At 55.4% G+C, this 22,127-nt stretch overlaps 12 protein-coding genes across 12 annotated transcripts; 7 read left to right on the top strand and 5 right to left on the bottom strand.

Annotated features, from left to right (window-relative positions):
* Positions 1–129: 129 nt before the first annotated feature.
* BDY17DRAFT_291090 (uncharacterized protein) lies at positions 130–2,221 on the bottom strand. The gene has a single exon (XM_033732615.1). The coding sequence runs from the start codon at positions 1,862–1,864 to the stop codon at positions 275–277; it is 1,590 nt and encodes a 529-aa protein (XP_033592790.1). The 5' UTR covers positions 1,865–2,221; the 3' UTR covers positions 130–274.
* Positions 2,222–2,808: 587 nt separating this feature from the next.
* Positions 2,809–3,969, top strand: BDY17DRAFT_291089 (NO signaling/Golgi transport ligand-binding domain-containing protein). Its single transcript, XM_033732614.1, has one exon. The coding sequence runs from the start codon at positions 2,855–2,857 to the stop codon at positions 3,530–3,532; it is 678 nt and encodes a 225-aa protein (XP_033592789.1). The 5' UTR covers positions 2,809–2,854; the 3' UTR covers positions 3,533–3,969.
* On the bottom strand, positions 3,733–5,276 carry BDY17DRAFT_73146 (Las1-like-domain-containing protein). The gene has a single exon (XM_033738659.1). It carries the CDS (start codon positions 5,179–5,181, stop codon positions 3,934–3,936), a length of 1,248 nt encoding a protein of 415 aa, XP_033592788.1. The 5' UTR covers positions 5,182–5,276; the 3' UTR covers positions 3,733–3,933.
* A 94-nt stretch (positions 5,277–5,370) lies between these two features.
* BDY17DRAFT_291087 (ATP-NAD kinase-like domain-containing protein) lies at positions 5,371–6,963 on the top strand. Its single transcript, XM_033732613.1, has one exon. The coding sequence runs from the start codon at positions 5,454–5,456 to the stop codon at positions 6,906–6,908; it is 1,455 nt and encodes a 484-aa protein (XP_033592787.1). The 5' UTR covers positions 5,371–5,453; the 3' UTR covers positions 6,909–6,963.
* On the bottom strand, positions 6,964–8,412 carry BDY17DRAFT_291086 (uncharacterized protein). Its single transcript, XM_033732612.1, has 3 exons — positions 8,104–8,412; positions 7,343–8,051; positions 6,964–7,232 (listed from the first exon to the last, which is right to left on the bottom strand). The coding sequence occupies exons 1-3, from the start codon at positions 8,271–8,273 to the stop codon at positions 7,077–7,079; spliced, it is 1,035 nt and encodes a 344-aa protein (XP_033592786.1). The 5' UTR covers positions 8,274–8,412; the 3' UTR covers positions 6,964–7,076.
* An 871-nt stretch (positions 8,413–9,283) lies between these two features.
* BDY17DRAFT_291082 (RNA polymerase III RPC4-domain-containing protein) lies at positions 9,284–10,784 on the top strand. Its single transcript, XM_033732611.1, has one exon. It carries the CDS (start codon positions 9,650–9,652, stop codon positions 10,601–10,603), a length of 954 nt encoding a protein of 317 aa, XP_033592785.1. The 5' UTR covers positions 9,284–9,649; the 3' UTR covers positions 10,604–10,784.
* Positions 10,785–11,585: 801 nt separating this feature from the next.
* BDY17DRAFT_291081 (DNA polymerase alpha subunit B N-terminal-domain-containing protein) lies at positions 11,586–14,105 on the bottom strand. Its single transcript, XM_033732610.1, has 2 exons — positions 11,927–14,105; positions 11,586–11,873 (listed from the first exon to the last, which is right to left on the bottom strand). The coding sequence occupies exons 1-2, from the start codon at positions 13,748–13,750 to the stop codon at positions 11,697–11,699; spliced, it is 2,001 nt and encodes a 666-aa protein (XP_033592784.1). The 5' UTR covers positions 13,751–14,105; the 3' UTR covers positions 11,586–11,696.
* Positions 14,106–14,242: 137 nt separating this feature from the next.
* On the top strand, positions 14,243–15,951 carry BDY17DRAFT_291079 (CRAL-TRIO domain-containing protein). The gene has a single exon (XM_033732609.1). The coding sequence runs from the start codon at positions 14,367–14,369 to the stop codon at positions 15,654–15,656; it is 1,290 nt and encodes a 429-aa protein (XP_033592783.1). The 5' UTR covers positions 14,243–14,366; the 3' UTR covers positions 15,657–15,951.
* Positions 15,952–16,039: 88 nt separating this feature from the next.
* Positions 16,040–16,979, top strand: BDY17DRAFT_315131 (ubiquitin-conjugating enzyme/RWD-like protein; the record flags this gene model as incomplete). Its single annotated transcript, XM_033735884.1, has 2 exons — positions 16,040–16,337; positions 16,399–16,979. 2 exons carry the CDS (start codon positions 16,040–16,042, stop codon positions 16,977–16,979), a joined length of 879 nt encoding a protein of 292 aa, XP_033592782.1.
* Positions 16,980–17,620: 641 nt separating this feature from the next.
* On the top strand, positions 17,621–18,626 carry BDY17DRAFT_291075 (uncharacterized protein). Its single transcript, XM_033732608.1, has 2 exons — positions 17,621–18,440; positions 18,506–18,626. The coding sequence occupies exons 1-2, from the start codon at positions 17,707–17,709 to the stop codon at positions 18,561–18,563; spliced, it is 792 nt and encodes a 263-aa protein (XP_033592781.1). The 5' UTR covers positions 17,621–17,706; the 3' UTR covers positions 18,564–18,626.
* Positions 18,627–19,853, bottom strand: BDY17DRAFT_291074 (uncharacterized protein). Its single transcript, XM_033732607.1, has one exon. The coding sequence runs from the start codon at positions 19,672–19,674 to the stop codon at positions 18,655–18,657; it is 1,020 nt and encodes a 339-aa protein (XP_033592780.1). The 5' UTR covers positions 19,675–19,853; the 3' UTR covers positions 18,627–18,654.
* On the top strand, positions 19,854–22,103 carry BDY17DRAFT_275965 (YAP-binding/ALF4/Glomulin). The gene has a single exon (XM_033731990.1). The coding sequence runs from the start codon at positions 20,009–20,011 to the stop codon at positions 21,983–21,985; it is 1,977 nt and encodes a 658-aa protein (XP_033592779.1). The 5' UTR covers positions 19,854–20,008; the 3' UTR covers positions 21,986–22,103.
* Positions 22,104–22,127: the final 24 nt, after the last annotated feature.

Below are 22,127 nucleotides of genomic sequence, written 5' to 3'. Positions count from 1 at the left end.
CTTGCCTAATTGGGACAGTATGTCACGTGATGCCTGCGTGCCGAAAATCAAAGTTCGGCAACGAACGAAATGAAGAACATCTACATCTCATGCCGGAGCTTGAGGAAGAAGAAAAGGAACAGTCATAATGTTCAAGAGTTCTCAGCATATCGAGTGAGCTACATGTGTCTCGGCAATGTCCAGAAGCACCCAAAACCCGTCGCGCCATCCAATGCAAATTTCTTCACGCCAATGGTGTTCAATTTAAATCACAAAACATTCGCGCTTCAAGATTTCAATAATCAGCCACGTCCGTCCCCTGGTACCTCGAAAGATACTCGTGCAAAGCCCCCGAGTTGATGCCCAGATCGCCCGATGTTGGTCGGATCTCTGGACTGCCGGGGCTGGTACGACTATGCCGCATTCCTCCTTGGCTCTGTTTCAAGAGGGTCGTCAAGCCGTCCAGGCTGCCTGAATACCAGCCCGTTTCGGCGTCGAATTTCGGAGAGTGGGAGATGGCGGGGAACAAAGCTTCATCGAGACTCTCATCTTCGTCGTGGGATGCTAGACCCGGCGGACCTGGCCGGAACTCGTAGTTCTCCGATTGACCGCGGCCAGAGGAATCAGAGTCCATGTCCCTGTCGGCGAGGTGGTAGAAGCCATTGTCCTCGTCATCAGAAGCTGGGAAGCCGGTGAAGACGAAGCCGTCCGCTGGATCATCCTCTTCGGGGGTGACATCCTCCGCATTGGACGCTTTTGCGTTCGGGCCTTGATTGAGGTCTCTTTGAAGGTTGGCCAGGGTCTCACGTAATCTGTTCTTCAACCGCGGGTTCTTGGCTTGCTCAATTTGCATCTCAATCTCTGCGATTCGGGAGAGAAGCTCTGACGTCCTCGCATGCTCTTCATCGAGCTGCGCAACGGAGTCGACTGGTGAGATTTCGGAAGACTCGGGATCATCTGGCGCGAGGATGTCCTGGAAAGCGGCCTCGAACTCACGGAGCATGGTGCGGTCGGGAATGGCGAAGATGATTTCGTCAATGCCCTCCCATCGCTCCGCATTGGGGCGCTTCTGGCGGGGAGCACCGGCGATGACTTTCCGCCAATTCTTGGCGACTTCTTTGACCGGGTTGCCATGGCTGCCGCATCCCCACGCACCCAAGACAAGCTTCTCCGCGCCTTTGCTTTGCGCTATCCGCAACACAGCGCGCATGGATCGCAGGGACAGATCTCGGTGCTTGTCGCAATAGCTTAGACTGCAGGAACAGCCCTCTGCTCTGGCGTCTGAAAATCGGAACATGGACGAGCTGATGACATCGATGAAAAAGCGGGAGTTTTTGGAGAGATCGTTGGCTTCCGGCAAGTGGTCTCGAAAGACCAGGACGTCAGGAGTGTAGATGCCGCTGACATCGGGCAGGCGATAGAAGGAGTCCCATAGCGAGGGGTAGAGGGTGGTGCGCGCGCAGAGGAATTCTTCCTGACTGTTTGCACCTTCTAGGAAACCACCACCTGGTCGAAGGGCAGAGCACATATTCAGAACACCGATGTTGGGCGCATTGGAGCGCGATTTGACGGCAGGACCGGAGCGCTTGGGGATGAGAGACTTGTCGGCTATTCGCGAGGCGGCGGTCAGGGTGTCGAGCGGCTGAACTCGTATTTTGAGATCCGGACGTGAGCAGGAGTCGGCGGGTGTGTGATGGGACGAGGATTCGGCGACTGGGGAAGGGTCGACGATGAGTTCGGCTCTCGCGATGCCGTGTTTTGCGCGCGGACATGATCTTAAGAGGTCAGGGATGACTCTGTTCTTGGTCTCCCGCGCTCTTCTCGCCCGCTCATCTCGTCGGTTCTGATTGGGACGCAGCACGATGGTCGGCTGCTCTCTGCCCATGATGGCGTCTGGCGGGATAGAGATGGGATGGGAGGAGGGAGGGCGGAGGGCGGAGGAGGCGAAGAGGAGGAGTGGCCACGGGAGGAGCGAATATTTGGCATGTGACTTCGGGTGCTGACTGTCGGAGTCGAGTCGAGGCGTTCAATGCACATGCGCCAGCCGCTCTCCACCTGCGGCGTCGGAGGTCACGCGACGTGCAGGGGCGAGAGCGCAGAGGGCGGAGAAGGCAATTGACACGTGAAAGCGAGGGGGCATAAGCAAGTGTAAGGGATGAAGAGAGGATTGAGAGTGACCACGTGCTGGACAAGGAGGGCGAGTCGTTGCACGGGATTGCGCCCACATCGTCGCAGTTGAGGGAAAGGCGGGCGGTGATCACCTGCCCCGACCCACCCACAGCGCAAGCACGCCAAAAGCATGTGAAAGCGGCCCGTGCGCCCTCCCTTTCAGCCGGAAATAGCACGCACGCCCCCATCTCATTCCAATGCACGTGAACTTCTGCCTCAGGAATGAATTGGGCAGTGAATGGACATGAATTGTGCTCGCTGGCTGTTTGCAGCATCTTTCACGTCTCTCTAATGGGCATCAATTATGCTGAACATCAATCATGACCCTCGCATACATTTACCGCGATCGAGCGATTGACAAGACACTAAACCGTCCATGGTTCCGATTTGTGATCCGCCAAACCACACAGCCGTTGACGGAGGAACGTGAAGTCGTCGACGACGGGTGTTCGCAAGACCTCGAAAGATGACAAGCCATTGAATAATATCACATCTTCCGCGTAAATCAGTCCTTTGTTTAGAACTCATGAAATCATGTAGAGCTAGCTACATCTGAACGCGGTCAGGCATCATGCTGGCTTGACAGTCTTGGCGGACCGGGGGGTGCGGGTGGAGCACGCGCTCCACTTCATCCCATCTGTACTTGGTAGACAATTGACGAACCTCGTTGAGAGCACCACGAGAAAGCAGCGCGTCGGCCTCAATCATGCCTGGCCCCGTGGCAGCGCCTGCCGACAAGGAGGACAACTTCAAACCCCTCCCTCCCACAAAGCCCTTCCAATCCACCCTCCGCTATCCATCCAGCCGCAAGTCCATCTACGACCGCAACTTGAATCGCACGCGCGTGAACGAGTCCTCCCTCGCTTCCTTCGCCTACCTGTTCAACACCCTCATCACCTACCACCACTCCAAGTCCGGCTCAGTGAGCGAGATCGAAACCCGCCTCAACCGCGCTGGCTACCCCATCGGCACCAAACTCCTCGACCTCCTCCTCTATCGACAGCCCCCCCGAACAGCCACTCGACCCACCCGTATTCTCGAGCTGCTTCAGTTCGTGCATGGCACCGTCTGGCGTGCCCTCTTCAACCGCACCGCAGATGCGCTCGAGCAAGGCACGGAGAAGAAGAATGAATACATGATCATCGACAACGAGCCCTTGGTCAACAGCTTCATCAGCATCCCCAAGGAAATCAGCCAGCTGAACTGCGCCGCTTTTGTCGCCGGCATCATCGAAGGCATGTGCGATGCTACCGGGCTGAGCACCGATGGTGTGACGGCGCATTGGGCCGGCGAAGGCGATGAGCTGTGGCCGGGAAAAACGATTTTCCTGCTCCGCTTCAAAGAAAGCGTCGTGGAGAGGGATGAGGCCCTCAAAGCCGGGTGACACAACCGAAGTTGTGCCGAGCAGCAAGCCATGAGCATATAAACAATTCGCGGCCCCTCGAATATCACCTTATGAGCCAGTGGTGAGACATGAAAATTGGCGTCTTGAAGCAACAGGTTAATCTTCCCTCTGCCTCCGCCTGGCGAAACGTGCGAAAACTCCACGAACTGCCCTTGCGACACCCAACTGAGCTTCCCCTGAGGAGAGAGTAGGCCCAATGTGGTTGAAATCGAGAGATTAGGTCCAATGAGGCCGAACTCTTTTGCCCCTGAGGGCGAGGGTTCGAATCCTGGCTGCACCATTCGAATTCTTTTTGCTCTTGCCGGAAAGCATTGAGCTAACACGTCATTTGGCGTAGGATGCAGTATGCAGTATTCAAGGAGAGAACGAGATAGAAGACCTTAAACAACACCCATTGGTGCAATTGGAGGCAATATTGTCCTACTCCAGCTCTCCGCCCGGCCATGCGCGCTTTCTTGTATGTGCGAATGCAGCGCCAGAGCCTCTCCATCTGCGCCTCGCTTTTCAGCCCCTGCCAGGCTATCAGACTCACTCCCCTCCATGCTAGCCTCTAATAAATCACGCCACTCCTCCTTAAAGCTCTCGTTGCCACGCTCCAACACTCTTGCTGCAACCTTGCGTGTCCAGTAGCCGGGGTATAAGCAACATCCCTTCATCAACTCCGCTGCAAAGTCCACCTGGCCGTTCACATCCTTGATGTGTATCGATAAGAGGTGAATCAGCCAATCTGCGAATCCCTCTTTTGTAGCGGCTGTGTCAGGTCTCACGCCTGATGACCTCGCTAGTTCATCGAGCATCGCCATACCGAGATCCCGCACAAAGTCACCAAAGCGTCTGGAGAGCTCGAGAATCAAATCGTCCCACAGAAGGAATGCGCCACGCAGCGATGAGCCGAGTTCCATGTCTGCCGGCAGAATGAGTCGCTCTCCCAGCATTGTAGAGATCAACAAAGTGCTCAGCTGCGGTGCACCATGACCCAATTCCTCCAGTTTCGCACATGTCCGCTGTACCTCGAGCGCTGTGTCGTGGTGAGTTGACGACTTCGGCGCACGGAGGAGGTTGCGCAACTCCCTTCGAAAGGCGCGCAGCACTGACGAGAGTTCGGATCTGAGGACGTCTGATGGCATTGCGACAGCTTCCTCCCCTGCAGTCTCATCCAACCGACTCCAGTACACCCGCCACAGCCAGTCCAGTGCTTGCTGTGTCGCATGTGTGAGGCGTTTCAGGCCAGGAAGTTCCTCGTGAGTCGCCTCATGTCTTAATGCCACAAAGTCGGCAGGCATGTCAATCTGCCTCGCAATCTCCAGCATGCTGATCGGCTCCAGCGTTCGCTCCTTGTGGCGACCAATATCGCAGAAGCCGGTAACGAAGCGAGAGAAGGCGGCGCTGTATACGGCGCGGATGCTGAACGAGGAGTTGATGTTCGAATCATGATGGAGGATGGCGTCGATTAGCAAGGCAGTGGATTCCACGGCGTGAGGGAGATTTCCGCGCAGTTTCCATGCCATCACGCGGTTCACGGCATGGCGTCGTGCTTGATTGTCTTCGGTAGAGAGGGAAAAGAGTTGTGTCCGCACTTGGAGTAGGTCCGCGTTCATTCGCCAGGGTGTGATGGTATGTTTAGCCATGGCAAATGATGCCGAACCCTTAGTGATGTCTTCAGGTATATCCTCGAGTGCGCTGCATGACGGACATGCATGTGCGGTGTTCTCGTTAGTAAGGCTTTGCCGGCCTGCCGGGTTGAAAATCGTGTCCAAAGCCCGGCGGGATTGGCTGAATTAGGAAAGCTTAAAACGGACGTCACATCCTACTGATGATGCGTGGTAAAGCTCCATTGACCCTCGCCCTTCTCAAACCATCTCAATTAGCCGAATCGCAAGCCATCGACATTCCTCTACCAATGGCGACCAATCCGGCACATCCCAATGGTGAGCAGATCGAAGAGCCGCTGGGCGAGCCTGAACCCATGTCCAGCGACTCCGAAGGCGTGAACGAGCCGCTGGAAGTCTCCTTTGGCGATTCTGCAGCGCAAAGAAGACGAGCGTCGATCTCGACACGGCCTGGCAATCCACGACAAAGTACTTCATGCTTCGTACACACGCTGCTCCACAGCGGCGTGAGGTCGGGCACTCTGGATGATGAAGGCATCGCCCAGCGTTCGCCTGCAGACCCCACTCCAGACCAAGAAGCGGACGCTCATACACAATCAAGGCATCTCACCAAGCAGCAACTTTCAGACATGGCTTTGGGCATCCGTGAGCTTTCCAAAAAGCTAGGAAAAATCCAGGTGAAGCTCAAAGTCCGGAATGTTTTCCTTCTTACCAAGGCTCACGACCAAAGCCTTGTCGCCAAAACTCGCTCCATGGCAAAATGGCTTCTCGAACAGAAAAGCCTTGACGGCCACTTCTACACGGTGTGGGTTGAGAATACGCTGGAGCGAAACGAGGCTTTCAATGCCGAAGACATCGTGTCCAAGGACCCCTCATATCAACACCGACTCAGGTACTGGACGACCGAGCTTTGTCGAAAAAAGCCCCACACCTGGGAAATTGTGCTGGCTCTGGGTGGTGATGGTACTGTTCTCTACGCATCGTGGCTGTTCCAGAGGATCGTACCGCCCGTCATGTCCTTCGCCGGAGGATCCTTAGGCTTCCTAACAAAATTCGACTTTCAACAGTACCCCGAAACCCTCACCAAAGCATTCCGTGACGGAGTCACTGTCTCCGTTCGACTGCGATTCGAAGCGACCATAATGCGATCCAAACCGCGCGAGCACGAGAGGGCGCAACATCAAAGAGATCTCGTCGAAGAGCTAGTAGGAACCCTCGCGGATGATATCAGCACCCATTACCCTGATGGAAGTCATTCGATTTTGAATGACTGTGTGTGTGACCGCGGTCCCGCAGCCACCATGAGCGGCATTGAGGTCTTCGGCGACTCCCAACATTTTACTACGGTGCAAGGGGACGGGATTTGCGTTTCGACGCCAACCGGATCTACAGCATACAACCTGGCGTGCGGTGGATCATTGGTGCACCCTGAGGCACCCGTCCTTCTTATCACAGCCATCGCTCCTCACGCCCTGAACTTTAGACCACTTGTTCTACCAGATACGATCGTTTTGAGGATCGGTGTTCCTTATGATGCAAGGGCAAGCTGTTGGGCCAGCTTCGACGGCAAAGAACGGTGTGAGCTCAAGGCTGGCGACTATGTCACAATCTCTGCCAGTCGTTTCCCGTTTCCCAGCGTACTGCCTCTAGATCGGAAGAACGAGGACTGGGTCGATTCATTAAGCAGAACGCTCTCTTGGAACAAGAGAACCAGGCAAAAGGCATTTGATGACAGTCCAAAGTGAGCACTGCGCCTGCAAATGCTGTATCATTTGACTTTGCCATGCAAGATAGTCAACGTCTACTGAAATGTTGCATTTCTCCTTTTTAGCGATACAATATATACAAATGCCGACTCGCATTTCCCCTCCATTACCGCTTCAGTATCGGAGGGAAGTCAATCGAAGTAAAAGCTAATTCCCCGTCTTGACAGTCCCCTTGGCCTTTGAAGTTTCCGGCGATCCGTCACTCTTCTTTGACTTGCTGGGGTCCTGGTCAATCTGAGTCGAGTGCTTCGTCTCGCCGGTAGAGATTCCAAACTGCGCGGATTTACTTCTTTGATCCGGTTTCTGGAGGAAGTGTCAGCAAGCCCAGGCTTAATGAGGGATGAGGTGATTCTCTCGTTCCACAAAGGAAAGGATACATCGTAGCCTCGCGCATGGATTACTCCGTCACATACAGTGGAATCGTTATCGGGGTGAATAGACTTGCCAATCGTCTTACCTTTCCCCTTGGAAGACTTGTCGTCATCGCCTTTGCTGTCGCCGGAGTCTTTGGAGCTGTCAGATGACTTGGATTCCTTGGAATCGTCTCCAGAGTCGTCGTCCTTCGATTCACCTTCGTCGGATTCGTCATTGGAGTCGTCTTTCGAATCATCGCCCTTTGACTCTCCGCCCTTTGATTCACTCTTCTCGGAATCACCGCCCTTTGGTTTGCTCTTCTTGGACTCACCACCCTTCGATTCACTCTTCTCGGAATCACCACCCTTGGACTCGCTCTTCTCGGAATCACCACCCTTTGATTCGCTCTTCTTGGACTCGTCGCCGCCAGATTCACCCTTCTTGGACTCTCCACCTTCCGAACCGCCCTTCTTGGAGTCTTTACTTCCAGACTCGGACTTCTCGGGTTTCCCACCGTCTGGCTCGCTCTTCTTAGGATCCTCCTTCTGATCCGGACCGTCAGACTCATCCTCCTCGGAGCCCTGATCCTGCTTCTCGCCGTCATCTGAGCCTTCGTCCTCCTCCTCGCCACCTCCCTCCTTCTCTTTCTTCTCCTCCGACTTGGCGAATTCCTCGTAGACCGCATGAGGAGCGCTATGCTCGGCGTCGGAAGTACTGGGCCACAGATACCAGGTAGCGGGGACGGTGACGGCTATAGCACCGATGAGCCTGTCGCCGTTAGCACACTCATCAGCAACTTCAACGAGCAATACAAGCTCACCATGGAATGTCGGAGCTAGCAGCATGCCCGCCGTCCGATCCTCCGCTGGCATAGCGTCTCTGAACAAGCTGCGTTCGGCGGGGCGCCGAAGTCCGGGGAAGTACGCGGCGGCCGCTGTGTCTCAAAGAAGACTGCAGGGTGCGCAGGGCTCCGGTGCGGGCGAGGACCATGGTGGCGAGGATCAATGGTTACGATGGAGGTGTCGGGGAGTGCGGTGAGGAGGGGGTAGTAGTGCGAGCGAGCATTGGAGCTGTGTCGGCTGTCTTTGGTGGCTGGAGCTAAGTTCGAAGAAGCTCGAGCCAACGCCAACGTCACATCCTCTCAGAACACCCGACTCTTGGCCTCACAGCAAAGGCATACTTCTCACATCCATGTGATCATTAGGGTTGCAATCTGCCTTGAACGGTTAAGACATGCCTCGACAAAGATACGAATATCCATTGCTCTGCTGTTATTCCAGCACAAGGTGCTCGCTGTTGCGTCCGAGGCGTGTCCTCACACAACACACACAGGTACTCTATGAACAGCACATGGCTAGCAAGACCACGCAACGCCTCGCGCATTAGACAATCCAAGTTGTTATTAGTCTTTCAAATCGGCCTGAGTACCTGACATGACGCTGCGGGGAGAGGTGAGCTTTCGCAGTGCTTTGAATTTAAACTTTGGCGCTCATGTCCACCTACAAAGTCTAAATTCGTGCCTCGAACTTTTTGAAAGTGATACCAATCCGATGCACTGAACATCTTCTTCACACGACTGCTCGCTCCGCACATCGGAAATGCCTCCGAAACGGCAATCATTGGTTAGCGGCTCCTCCAAAGAAGCTGTGCCAGATGGTGCTGCTGCTCCAGAGACCCAAGATGCGAAACCGGTCGTGGGGGAGGCCATAGCTGCTGGCTCAGCGCAGGATGGCAATACATCGCTCTCACTCGCCCCTAGCAATACCAGTCCAAACACGGGACCTGCTCAGCCTGTTCCTACATCGAGTGCGACCAGAGGAAAACGAGCACCAGGTCAGCCGCGAGGAGGTGTCAGAAGATCACAGGCAGAACGACAGCAGCTGGAGGATGCAGCCAACGCACGACGGAAAGGCGAGGCTGCTGGCAAGGCTCCTGGAGATTCTGCACAGTCCAAGCAGGGTGGTTCGAGGGGCGGATGGAGAGGGAGAGGCAATCGGGGGAGGGGAAGGGGTCGTGGAGGTGCAGCGAACGAGTCCGCAAGGACCCCGTTTCAGGCTATCGCGAGCGGACCTTTCGGTGCTGAGCAGGCCAGCGCGCAAAAGAAAGCAGCCCGAAGATGGAACAGTGGCGCAAGCGGAACACGCGCCACAAGATCAAGAGACACCATTTCCGCTGCAAACACGACCGCAGCCATAGACGGCAAACCCATCAAGGAGGAGTCTGCAACAGGTGTCCCTGGCGACGGCGTGTTGAGGCATCGCACCTATGTCAACATTGAAGACGGTGGATACATCTCCAGCGACGAGGATGAAGAAGGGAATGCGATTCAGAGAGTGAATGTGGAAGATCTTGGGGTCATCGATTTGATGCAAGACGATGGCGAACATGACCAATTCGCTCCAATCCGAGTCACAAGGACTGCGCGCAAGGGGAAAGCGATGGGCCTCAATGCCGACGGCGCGACGAATCAGGATGGTAACGTCATAGTCGACGCAAACGATACGACTGGCATACAAACGTCGGAGAAGAAGAAGGGCAAGCAACGAGCCAAGGACATGCAGGCTGTGGATGAGAAGAGCGTCTTTCAAGCAACATACTCCGACTCTGACAGCGATCTTGAGGGGAGAGCAACTGTGAAACAGGATCCAGAGGGTGAGCCCCAAGTTCCATCATCGAACGCGGAGCCGACAGAACTGCGACCGTCAAGTCCGGAAGCGAGAAGGAAGGGCAAGGCGAAAGCAAAGAACCGGGCCTTATCCACCGAGTCGTTCGCCGATGAACCCAACTTCCAGCTGCAAGACGAACGCGAGGAGTGGCAACGACAACAAAAGGACCTGACCAGGCTTCGGGAGCAATTGGGTCCGTTGAACTCGGCACCCACCGACCACGATGGCGATGTGGACATGACGAAACCAGACAAACGGGAAGAGGAGGTGTATTTGTTTCAGTTCCCGCCCATCCTGCCGGACCTCTCCCCACTCGCAATAAAGCCCGATCCCACCACCGAAGCAGATTCGTCCGCGGTAGTTGACGAGGACAACAAGGAGTCGATCAACATTCGCGACAAGTTTCCCAGCGGCGCCGTCGGGAAGTTGAGAGTGCACGCTTCTGGGCGGGTGACTCTGGACTGGGGAGGCACGAGCCTCTGCGTGGGCATGGGCACCGAAGTGAGCTTTTTGCAGGACGTGCTGGTCACCACGCTTCCAGATGCAAAGACCGACGACGATGATGAGGAGATGCCCCCCGGGATGGCAACAAGTATGGGTCCTGTCAATAGCAAGTTCGTGGTCACGCCGGATTGGGAGGAGATATTGCGGTGACACCGATGAGATTATGCAAATCAGCGAGGCGTTGGCAGGTAGACGTATCTTTCACCCACGAAAGGCGCGGTGCATACTCGCCTCAATCATCTTTGCGATTACACCGTATTTTATGAACAACAACGTGGATGTGGATCTGTCGTCACGGCTTCTTTCCCAGGTCTAGCTGCCCTCTCCCAAGGCTGAGCTGCTCTAGAAGTTGTTGCACTTTTCACTTTGACGGACGGTAGCAATTCGCGTGCACGCGCGACCAAATGCATTGATGAAACGAATAATCATGGTTGTCATGACGAACGAGAGGGTAGTATGCGGAGCCAATCAGGAGAAAGTTGACAAAGCTGGGACTGCACCAATTCCGCTTGATTGACTAGACTAGCAAAGCGGGCGAATGAGACCGCACCGTTTTGCAAGGCTGCCGGCCTCTGGCTCCTCTTCCATTTCCTCGGGAATATGTGTCTACACGATTCGATATTCAACAGCCAGAGTTTGCCTAACAGCACGGTTCGAATTAATATGCGCATGTGGAATAGGCGGATGCTCAATCGACCGAGTCCGGGAGGGTGATATCACGCCGAAGCGTGAGATGGACGAAGTCGATCAGAGATCATGTCAGCGGTAAGCCGAGACGAGCAAGTAGGTAGTCGATCTGGAGGAAGATGGTCCCGGACGGTCGGCGCATCTGCACCTGACCAACATCTGCGCGCGTAGGCAGCAAACGTCCTACTTATCAATCGTCGACGCAGCTCTTCGCAGCGACTGGCACCAGCTGATTCTCTTATAGATGTACGGGGGCCATTACGAAAAACTGGCTGGAGAGGATCGCGGACCAATATGATTCGAAGATGCGTTTCAAAAGTTTGTTCAACCTGGATCCAAACTTGACCTGAGCGTCGAATGGCACCAACGGCTCAATCAAAGCCAACTAATCAAAGAGCAGTGGCAGCAGTGCTATGTCTTCGGCACTTCACGTTACTTTATTTAACACGCCACTGCTTCTTGTTCAGAGCGCCACCGCACGTCGGGCGAACTTTGATGATGAGGAGAACAAGGGCTTCTAATGCATTGATGCTTCTATGAACCCGACGGTCGGTTTCTAAATCCTGACGACATCGATCCTCGCCCTCTGAAACAGGTTATGCGCCAACGGCTCACCCGCCTCCCTCTCTTCGGCAGACACGGTGCGCGGCTGGACACTCAGGCTGGTGAAAGTGCCAGTACCGCGCTTCTTGCTCAGTGTGCCTGGGTTGATACAAACAACCGAGTTCACTACCTATTGGAGACGTCAGTGAGTCGTCCAAAATGGGAAGCGCTCAACTTGCTCACCTTTGCAAATGGACTCAGCACACTCGGCAAGATGAGAATATCTGGCCGAACATTCAACCATTCTCCCAACTTGAGGTACCCAATGTCCAAGCTTGCGCCCACGGCCAGTCTCTCCTCTCCGCCAACTTCGGGCGTCTCGCCGGGTATGGCTGTAGGGTTTGGCAGGCTTTCCCGTGCTTGCGCAGGAAAGATGGGGAAGTAGTGTCGTTGGTCGATTACCGCGCCAGACAGCCTTGCCAGCACATCGTCCCCGATAGACTGTCCTTTGGCGAACTGGCATACATTCTCTCTCCGTAGCTCGGAGAGAACGTCTTGACTGCTGATACCGACAATCATCTCGTTGATTGACAGTGTGATGGGGTTGGTAACCACTTGCACTTGTTTCGGCAGGCCCAGATTCTGCTTCGAAAATCGATCTTGCGGCCAAGAGACATGCCGACTGATCACGTCGCGCATCGACGGCACCATGATGATTGTGATGGCCGGCACAGCCAGGGCGAGTCTTTGCAGCGGCTGTGCAATCAGAATGCGAAAGACGTCGTTGATTGTCGCTCGGTCCGGTTCAATTTTCGCATCACTCGGAAGGTGATCCTCGAAATCTCCAGAAGCCACCAGCGGATGCTCGAGGTCCAGGAATGGGCCGGTCAAGATGAGAACGTCGCTCTTCTGCGCCTCGGATTGCTCTAGTAGCGCGTGCAAGGCGGCGAAGGAGAGGTCGCTGTCCGTCGTGTATGGACCGCTGGCAACATGTATCCTCAATGGCTGATCACCGGAGAGACGAGCATGGTGTACATCAAGCTCGTCTGGCGTCGAGGCCGCAACCGGCAGCGAAGGCATCTCCAAGACCTCGGTGGCCGAGAAGTATTCACCACTGACATTTGTCCCACGCAGCGCAACGATTTTGCCGGGGAAAAAGTCGAAGCTAAGACCTTCGAGTTTGAGAGGAACCCTGAGACCGGCGCCCATCCGTCTGCTCGTCTCCAGGCACAAGCTCGCGGGGTTGAGCTTACCATTCGGTACATCGCAGGCGATACGTCCGACCGCGACAACTTCCGCAGTGGACTGAGCAGCCGGATTACCAAAGGCATGGTCTGGTAACTGGTGATGGGCTTGAATGAGATCTGTAAAGTTGTCGATTCGATCGTCGAGGATTTCAGATGCCTCTGAAAGCTTCATGGCCATGCCTCTGTAAGCAAACTTGGGCAATTCCGTGTTGGCCTTCAGCTTCACCCTTGGATCCGTAGGAGTCTCGAGAGAAGACGTGGTGGCCGCGGGGAGATGCTCGTTGAGCGACTCCACCACCTGGCCTGGATTTTGGCGGTCTTCGAAAGCCAGTGCTTGACCATCTTTGGGTAGTGCGGGTGTCCTGAAATCAGAGGGCGAGCTGTGTACGCCGTTCTTGACCGATTTGGCGGCGGGAGTAGAGAAATTATTGGCCTTTCTCTTTGCCACTCCCGAGTTTCTCGATGCAGGAGTTCCACTCGCCATACCGTCGAGCATGCCATAGATATCGTCAGCGTTCACGGCGACGGCGGCGGCTCTCGGAGTATGCGCTGTTCTCTTGGATGCACTTTGCATGACATGGGCCTTGGCTCGGGATTCCCGATCCAACGCGTCTTGCAGGTCCTTTCGAAAATCTTTGACGGTCTTGTAGTCCATGTTGGTGTTGTCCACTCCCATCTTGATCACGTAACTCTCCCATTTGTAGAACAGTTCCTGGGCGGACAGAGAATGCAGGCGCATGGTGGTAAGCAGCTCGTTCGTGACATCTTGCGGGAGAGTGGCACCAGGCGATGCAAACAGCTCGTTGATCGTATCTGCCATTGTCGTGAGTTCTGGGGACGGCTGATGGGAGCAAAAGGTGTTGCGAATGCTTCTCGACAGAACTTGTAAGTCGCGAAGAGACGCGACGAGGAACGCGCTGCCCCGCAAATCGATTGCGCCCGCGGTTCGTCCCGCCAACGTGTGAAAGTCAAACCTTATTATTCACGCCGGGGCTCTGCGGGAATCGGGTGAGGTTGCACCACGTACACAGCCATTGGCGTTTCGATGAGAAGAGTTTTGCTGGAATCGACAAGGTGTCCCTTCACCGTTACCGAGTGAGACTTCGTCAGCTCTATCAATACCCTCAGACTCTCGGTGATCGCCCGACAAAAGACCACATACGGACAAAAGACTACGCCGCAACGGTCTTGGCGTGGGCGACACCGCCCTCGTTTCATGCATCAGCAGTTCTTGGCTGCTGGACCCTGCTTGCCTGCCTGGGCTAGAACTTTACCTGAAGTAACCCTGGCCCAGCCTAACATCCCATCCATCCCACCCACCCACCGCCCAAAGACTTTTTCCCGGCTGCTCTAACCCCTACTCTCCCCGCACCCTCCCTCCCTCCTCCCTGACCTCCGCGCCACGCACACGTGGGTGACAGCATCATAGAGAGGCAATGGCGGAAGCGAGCGTGACCCCCAATCCGGTCATCAGCGTCAATGGCACGCCGACCGAAAAGACCGCGGATGACACTCTGGTGCGGCCTTCGTTGCCTGCGTCCCGCACAGAGTCCTTTCACTCCGCCGTATCGTCCTTCAATTCCACCGACGTCAATGGCGTGTCAAAGGGCGCGTCTACCAATGATACCCCCGCCAGCAGCACCAATGCATCCGAGCCGGAAGAGGAGGACTTCAAGATCCCAACCGACGGCCCGTTAAAGGTCCCCATACCGAAGCCGCTGCCCAAGTCGAAAGTGCCGCCGCAAACACCGCTCACTCCCGACCAAGCATCGAAGTATGCCACCGTCCTTGCCAAAGTTTCGACGTGGAAGACGCTGCCTATGTCGACGGCCAAGAAGGCGACACAAGAACCCCTCACAGATGGCGAACGCATGTGGCTCACCCGCGAGTGCCTGTTACGATATCTGCGCGCGACCAAGTGGAACGTCAACCAAGCTCTCGTTCGTCTGCAAAGCACACTGACGTGGCGGAGAGAGTATGGCGCGGACACGTTCACCTTCGACTACATCTCCCCCGAAAATGAGACGGGGAAGCAGGTGATTATGGGGTACGACAACGACGCCCGGCCGTGCTTATATCTCAACCCAGCCAAGCAAAACACGGACATGTCCGATCGACAGATTCACCACCTCTGCTTCATGCTCGACCGAACGGTGGATATGATGCCTCCCGGGCAGGAGAATGCGACACTCCTCATCAACTTCAAGGGTGCTTCGAGCGGGAAAACGCCGACCGTCGGCCAGGCGCGCGCAGTGCTCAACATCCTGCAAAATCACAACCCTGAACGTCTAGGCCGAGCTCTGATCTCTCAACTACCCTGGTATGTTAGTACCTTCTTCAAGCTGATCAGCCCGTTCATCGATCCGGTGACCCGGGAGAAGATGAGATTCAACGAGGATCTGCGCGATTATATCCCGGCAGAGAACTTGTGGAATCATCACGAGGGGGACCTGAATTTTGAGTACGATCACAGCGTGTACTGGCCCGCGCTGCAGAAAGACGTGGAGCGTCGGAGGGCGGCGGCAACACAACGATGGGAGAAGGCCGGCAAGCTGATTGGGGAGTATGAAGAGTATCTCCGTGGCGGAAACCACCGGAGCTTGCAGCAGGAGCTGGATGCTTACAAGCCCACCCCCGATCCGACGCCCGATCGAACGCCGCACGACAGCCAGGCGAATCTGGTCTCGGGGTTGGAGAAGATGAAGATTCAGGAAGCGAATGCTTGATTCTCCCGGTTGATCTTTGGTATTCTGCACAGCGGTGGCGTTTGTTCGGATATTGCATGCAAAGACGTGGAACTTGGCGTAGAGGAGGCGGTGTTTGTGCCATTCCGTTTTGCTGGGCTGTCGACTGTACAGCAGGACATTGTACATAACCACGAGACGCGACGCTTATGCTTCAACAGTACAGTGGGAATAGCGATGATTTTATCAGTCTCGAACCCGCGCTTGATTAGGTCAGCATTCATTCCCCAACATGAAGCTCCCCACACGCGGAGCGCAATCGACAACTTGCCTTTCAGCCTTGCCCACTCCTGTCCGCATCTTTCTTCCTGCCAACAATATGCCGTGATCGCTACCATCGTATTCCTTCCACCCGACATCCAAAGATGGCCACAGTGGGTCAATTTTCCTCCAAAAACCCCACCATCAAGCGCATCCACAAAGAAGCGGCGGAGCTCGCCAACCAGCCCTCCTCCGATTACCATGCCGCGCCCTTGGAGACGGACATCTTTGAGTGGCATTTCACCATCCGCGGCCCTCCGTCGCCCTCGCCCTTCGATGGGGGTGTCTATCACGGTCGCATAGTCCTCCCGCCAGCCTATCCGTTGAAGCCTCCGAGCTTTCGCTTCCTTACCCCAACCGGTCGATTTGAGGTGAATCGAGAGATTTGTCTCAGCATCAGTGGTATGTGCATGATGTCCATCCGATGCATGACGTGCGCTGATCGTGTGAATCTGCTACAAAGGCCATCACGAAGAGACATGGCAGCCGGCGTGGGGAATACGTACCGCCTTGGTCGCCATCCGCAGCTTCATGGACACGGATGCCAAGGGTCAACTAGGCGGCATGGACGCGAGCGAGGAGGCCAGGAAGAGGTGGGCCGGTCAGAGCAAGGGATGGAAATGTGGAGCTTGCGGCAAGACGAATGAAGCCTTGATGGCTGAGCAAGAGGAAGCGGTCAAGGCTATCGGAGTTACAAAGGCAGAAGAAACGGTGCCCGAGGAGCTGAGACTTGCTTATCGGGAAGATTTGAGTACAAAACCGGGCGAAGGGGCTGCAAAGGGGGCTGGCGTTGCTGCAGATGTAGCATCGCCGCAGGCTCCGCCGACTGGGATATCCAACACGACCCAGACCGCCTCAACAGCCCCTGCCCCCTTAGCAACGATCCCATCTGTGCAAGCCCCTGCGCCGCAGCAACAGCAACCACACCCACAACAACGGCGTCCAAACGAAGTCGTACCCGCTTGGATCGACAAAGCAATCTATGGCATCATTGCTGCGCTGGTCTTCTTGATCGGGAAGAAGCTGGGCTCCTGGAATTCGTGAATGCCATGGCTCAACGTCTACTTCAATGATACACAAAGCTCTTTTCGGCAGAGCAAGCCGCTTTTACAGCCGGCCAGCAGCGCCTGCAACGACCTTCGACGGCGACAATTCTGCGCCGCGTTATTGCGCGACTCCGGCCACTTTACACCGTGCGAGTGACTTTCTCGCCGCCAGATCCTCCGCGCACTGAGCAAGAGCCACCCCAAGAAGCGATTTACCAACGGAGTATCACCATCGAATCCATCTGGACGGTGGATTGGCAAGCTGCAGGCTTTGCATCGGGAACGCTGCATGACTGTCTTATGATCATTCCCTAGCTCATTATAAAACTAGATCAACGATGTTCGCCTGGCGTGCAATCGGAGACGGTCTGCACCTCGAGGCTTGAAGGCCATGCCAACATTGAGAAGCGAATCGTTTCAACCATAGATGCCTCAGACGGTGAAGCGTGTAAGCTCTGTCAAATGTGCGCAGTAATGGTTATTGGATCTGATGGGTAGCGGAGTATTTGGGGAGCGGAAACGGAGTGATGAGGTCTCACCCCGCCGCCGGAGAGCCCGCGTTTGAATGTTACGCTCATTATGACGAGATCGATTCAGCCTGGAAGTTACGTGCAAAGGACCTCGAGCCTTTTAACCAACACCTCGCTACAAGACTGATTTCCCTCAACTACCTCCATCCAACCTAGACACTTTGCCCCCTCACTACACAATTCAATCCATCAAACATGGGCATCGAGTTAAGCACCGCCCGATGGCTCGCGCCAGCCTCATTCCTCTATGACTTCGCAGCCCAGCAGTACGGCATATTTTCATCGCCCAACATGAAGGATATCCACGACGCAAATCTATCCTTCTTCTCTCCTAATCCATACTTCATCGGCGCCTTTTTCTTCCCGCAGCAACTCTTCCAGTTGGCCTGGCTGTACAAGTTGTGGCGTCTCGACTCGTCCAAGCCGCAAGAACGCAAGCAGCTGGACCAGATTGTCAAGTTCGTGCCATACTACGCACTCGGCAACGTCTGCATAGGCACTTGGATGTTCTTCTGGAACTCGGGTCAGCTCAAGGCCGCCGATATTTTCGTCACCATCAACACAGCCGCACAGCTCTTCTACGTCTTCACCCAGCTCGAGCCGATGAACACCAGGGACTGGAGCAGCATCTTGACCCACGTCGTGTCGAAAACGTTTGCTGGCATTGGAGTCTTGGACTTGCTGCACAACACTTCGATTGCCTTCTTCAAGGGCGAGTCGCCGAGCACCCTCGTCAAGGTCGCCACAGGCCTTGGATTCGCGGGATTGAGCGCCGGCAGTGATTGGATCTTCGGAGGATGTCTGGTCTACGATCTGATTGGGTTGAGCGTGGGACAGGCAGCTTACACCAGTGATCGGAGTTGGAGTCGTCTGCTGGGAATGTATGCGCTTGGCAGCGCTGTCATTGTGGGCTTGAAGAACTGGGCCCGGTAAGGCTGAGACCGCTTGAACAGACGGCCGTTGGGTTATTGCCATCGCTAACGAGCGTTGCAAGGCCTCCATATGTGTCGCAGATTAGCGGTTATGCAGCTGCGGAGCAGGAAGACGTATGAGAGTTGCACAAGTCGGGTATTTGGACTTATCTAATGGGCTCTGCCTGAACGATATGAGAGGTATTCCATTTCTACTCGACACCTATCGTAATCAATCCCGACTCTTCTGCCGCTTTTTCCGTCCAGAGTCGTCGACCATATCATCTGTATCACGCTCAAGCCTCTTCCGAGACGGATACTCGCGAACGTCAACCGGATCCATGTCGCCATTCACTGCCTTGATCTTCTTCTTTTCCGGCTTCTCATCCACGGACGCAGCCATCGCGTACTCCACAGAATCCCCGCTCTCTCTCTTGCGCTTTCTCTCGGTCCTCTTCCGTGCCTTCTTCTCCTCCTTCAGCTTCAGCCTTGCCTCTACTTCGTCGGAGATGTCTTCGTACTCCACCGTTGTCGTTGGTACGAAGTCCGCTGCTGTCGTATAGGATTGTGTCGGTTCCTTCTCCACGGTGCCTTTCGTGGCATCCCCTGGCCTTGCACCCTCGCCCGCGCTCTGGGCCAGGCTCTCACGATGTAGCTCTCGATACTTCTCACGCCTGCGCTTCCTCCTCCTGGCATCACGAGACATCTGTAGACGGGATTCCGTGTTCTGCTCTGGTTTCGCAGCATTCTCGTCATCTGCACCACTCCCATCAGCCTCTTGTGCGGCCTCGTCCCCAACTTCATCCTCGACCTCGTCTGCCAACGATGCGCTCTCGGCATTTCCCTTGAATTCGTTGCTGCTTGCAAACTTCTTGACCACCTCCAGAGCTTCCGAGGCGGACTTTGCCATGTGCATGAATTGCGAATGTGCCGGTGCTTCTTGTCGTTCATTCGTCGAGTCTGCGGCGGTAGCGTGCGCCAGAGACGTGAACACGTCGAGATAGCACTCCACGGCACATTGCCAAGCTTGGACCGTCTCGTTCACCGCACGCGTATATTGCGTCTTCTGGTTGGTGGAGGCATGGTGGAGTGGATGCAGCTGCAAGTGTTGGAGGGTATCGCGGGCGAGTGAGAGATGGGATTTCTGTTCGCCGATGCGATTGCAGCCATTTCGAAGTGCGTGGTAGAATGCTTGAGACGCTGGGGAGCCCGCCACTGGCGAGGCAGCAACGTGTTCCGCCGCGGAGGTCATTTGGTCCAGCGCATTCCGGGTGGGTGTTGCACAAGAAAGGAACAGCCTGATGTTCTTCGAGGATCTTGCCTCGAGGTAGACGTGAAGCCTGGAGGGGGTGAATATTACGTCATTCACGCGTTGGACTGAGCACGGGCGCACCGCACCGCCGTGACATCGGATGCAACGTCAATCGCATCACACCACATTCGCATCCCCGATTCCACTCGCTCGATCGGGCCTCCAACGCTCCAGAATACTGAACAATCGACACGGCCGAGTTGACGAATCCCTTACACCCCCGCTTCCACGCTTAGATCTTGCATCTCTGGGTGAACCATTGCCTCCAGCGACAATGGCCGCACAGCAGGACAATCCCCTTCTCGATGCTCTTCCCCCAAAGTCCGACTACCTGACCTACCTGACAATCATCGAATACAATCTGACCCCCGAAAATCTACCCGTCCTCCATCAAGTGCTGCAGGATGAGTCGCTGACGACGAACATCGGCTGGGATCTCGTCCATCTGCTCGTCCCCTTCCTCCCCGACTCCCAGCAGTGTCTTCTGGACATTGCTCGTCTTGGCAATCCTCGGGAAGTCATCCTCAAAGTGACCGAGAGCCTCCGTTTTATCGAATATGAGGCTACTGGCACCGAGGAGGAAGATGACGGTGCCACTACAGCATCGACATCCAACGCAGCCCCAACCACGGCTAGCGGGCTTCTCGCGGCCCCCGTACCAACGGCCACCAACCAATTCGTTACTCTCGTCTCCATGCTCACCATCTTACACACTCGTGTCAAGACCAAGTTTCCAAGTCGCTTCCTCAGCACCACCCTCCAGGCCATCCTAGCCAGTCTTTCCAACTCTGTGGTCCATCGAGAGGAGATGATTCTTGCGATCGTCAAGTTTATCCGGTCAGTCGCAGGAACCAAACGGCCGTCCCTTCCAACCAGACGCAGCAGCGGCATGCTGAGCTCGGCGGGATCGAAGGCCCCGGCCGACGCCTACGCCGGTGACCCCGAAGCCGCATCAAGTGCAGATGTCTCCCCAGAGGAAAAGACGATGCAGTCGAGGCTACTGCAAAGCTTCATCACCCATGTCGTGGAGGAGTACATGCTCAACTTGCCTTCTGATCATCCAGACGTGCCCGGCATGGCATGGTGCAGTCGCATTATGGAAAAACTACACCCCGACCGAATCATTCCCGAAACCAAGACGTATGCAACGCGCTTCGCCGACGAAGAGCCCCTGCATCGCCGCATTGATGCTCTTGGCCAGCTGGCTACCATCGCAAGAGACCTGAACCTGACCAACGAAGAGCTGTTGCATGCCGCAGTCACCGTCGAGCAAATCCCTGCCCACACCGGACACGATGAAGATGAACCTCCCGTCTCAGCAGAAGACATCCCGCTTAGTAGATTGGGATCGTTGTTGTTGTTCACTGCGCGACAAGTCTCGAACATCCTGTATGACTCGCCAGGCTCATCCAAAGGCCCTCCGTTTGCCATTTTCCCCGACCATCAGGAACTCCTGAAAAACTGCCTCTCCGCTACGCAACAGGGTGCCGGAACGCTGGGATCGGAGCCAGAAGCTCTGATCGATGCCGTGATTGCCCTGGGCCTCGTCACGCTGGAACGCGACGCTATCGGTGAGCCGGGGTCGGACGAACAATTCAATGAATATCTGCAAGTGACCGCGCTATTATCATCGACGTGTCCTTCCAGCAGCCTAAGGGGCCATGCGCACTACCTGACTTCGACCATCCTTCGTTCGCAGCCTGACGAACAGGTACGATTGTCATTCATCCGGGATACGCTAGAACATTGCCCATTCGAGAACCTGCGAGTCAGCGCAGTTGGTTGGATCAAAGGGGAGACCATTGAGGCAAACCCGACGCCAGTCGCTCCTCATTCCCAGGATACGGCCGCGGAGCACACTATGTTTGCCACACCGTTCCCCCTCGATAGCCTTGCCGCTTTCCTCTTCCCGTCACTTACAGTGCAGCTCCTCAATGCTCCCATTCGCGAAGCCTGGCTGACCTTCCGGACCAACCTTCCCTTCTATTTGGCGTCACTCAACTTACTCTACCTCCTGCTGTGCGCGCAACATCTACATGACACGCTGTCCATTCACGATCTCTGGACGAACCATGACGTTGCGGGAAGCTTCTTGCAGCCATTGCGGGATGCGAGTGGGATGTTCCGAAAAGGCTTGGGCAATGGAGGTGGAATCGCAGACGAGAAGGGTGACGACACACTGGCCGAGCTGAATGTATTGGATGAGACGTTGGAACGAGTGACGGCAGCGGTGAAGTTCTTGAATGAATGAAGAAAAGGCGATAGAAATCGATGTTATGCTAGAGAGCTCATGAATCTTCCATTTTCTTGACTTTCATTCATGGCAGCCTGCGGCGCCACCGCTTACATAAGTTTCGTGAACGCCCACCTGCACTTCACGCTCGCGCCTGCCT

Source organism: Neohortaea acidophila, assembly GCF_010093505.1.
Source record: "Neohortaea acidophila strain CBS 113389 unplaced genomic scaffold BDY17scaffold_2, whole genome shotgun sequence".
NCBI lineage: Eukaryota > Fungi > Ascomycota > Dothideomycetes > Mycosphaerellales > Teratosphaeriaceae > Neohortaea > Neohortaea acidophila.
This window is presented reverse-complemented; position numbering and strand designations above follow the sequence as displayed.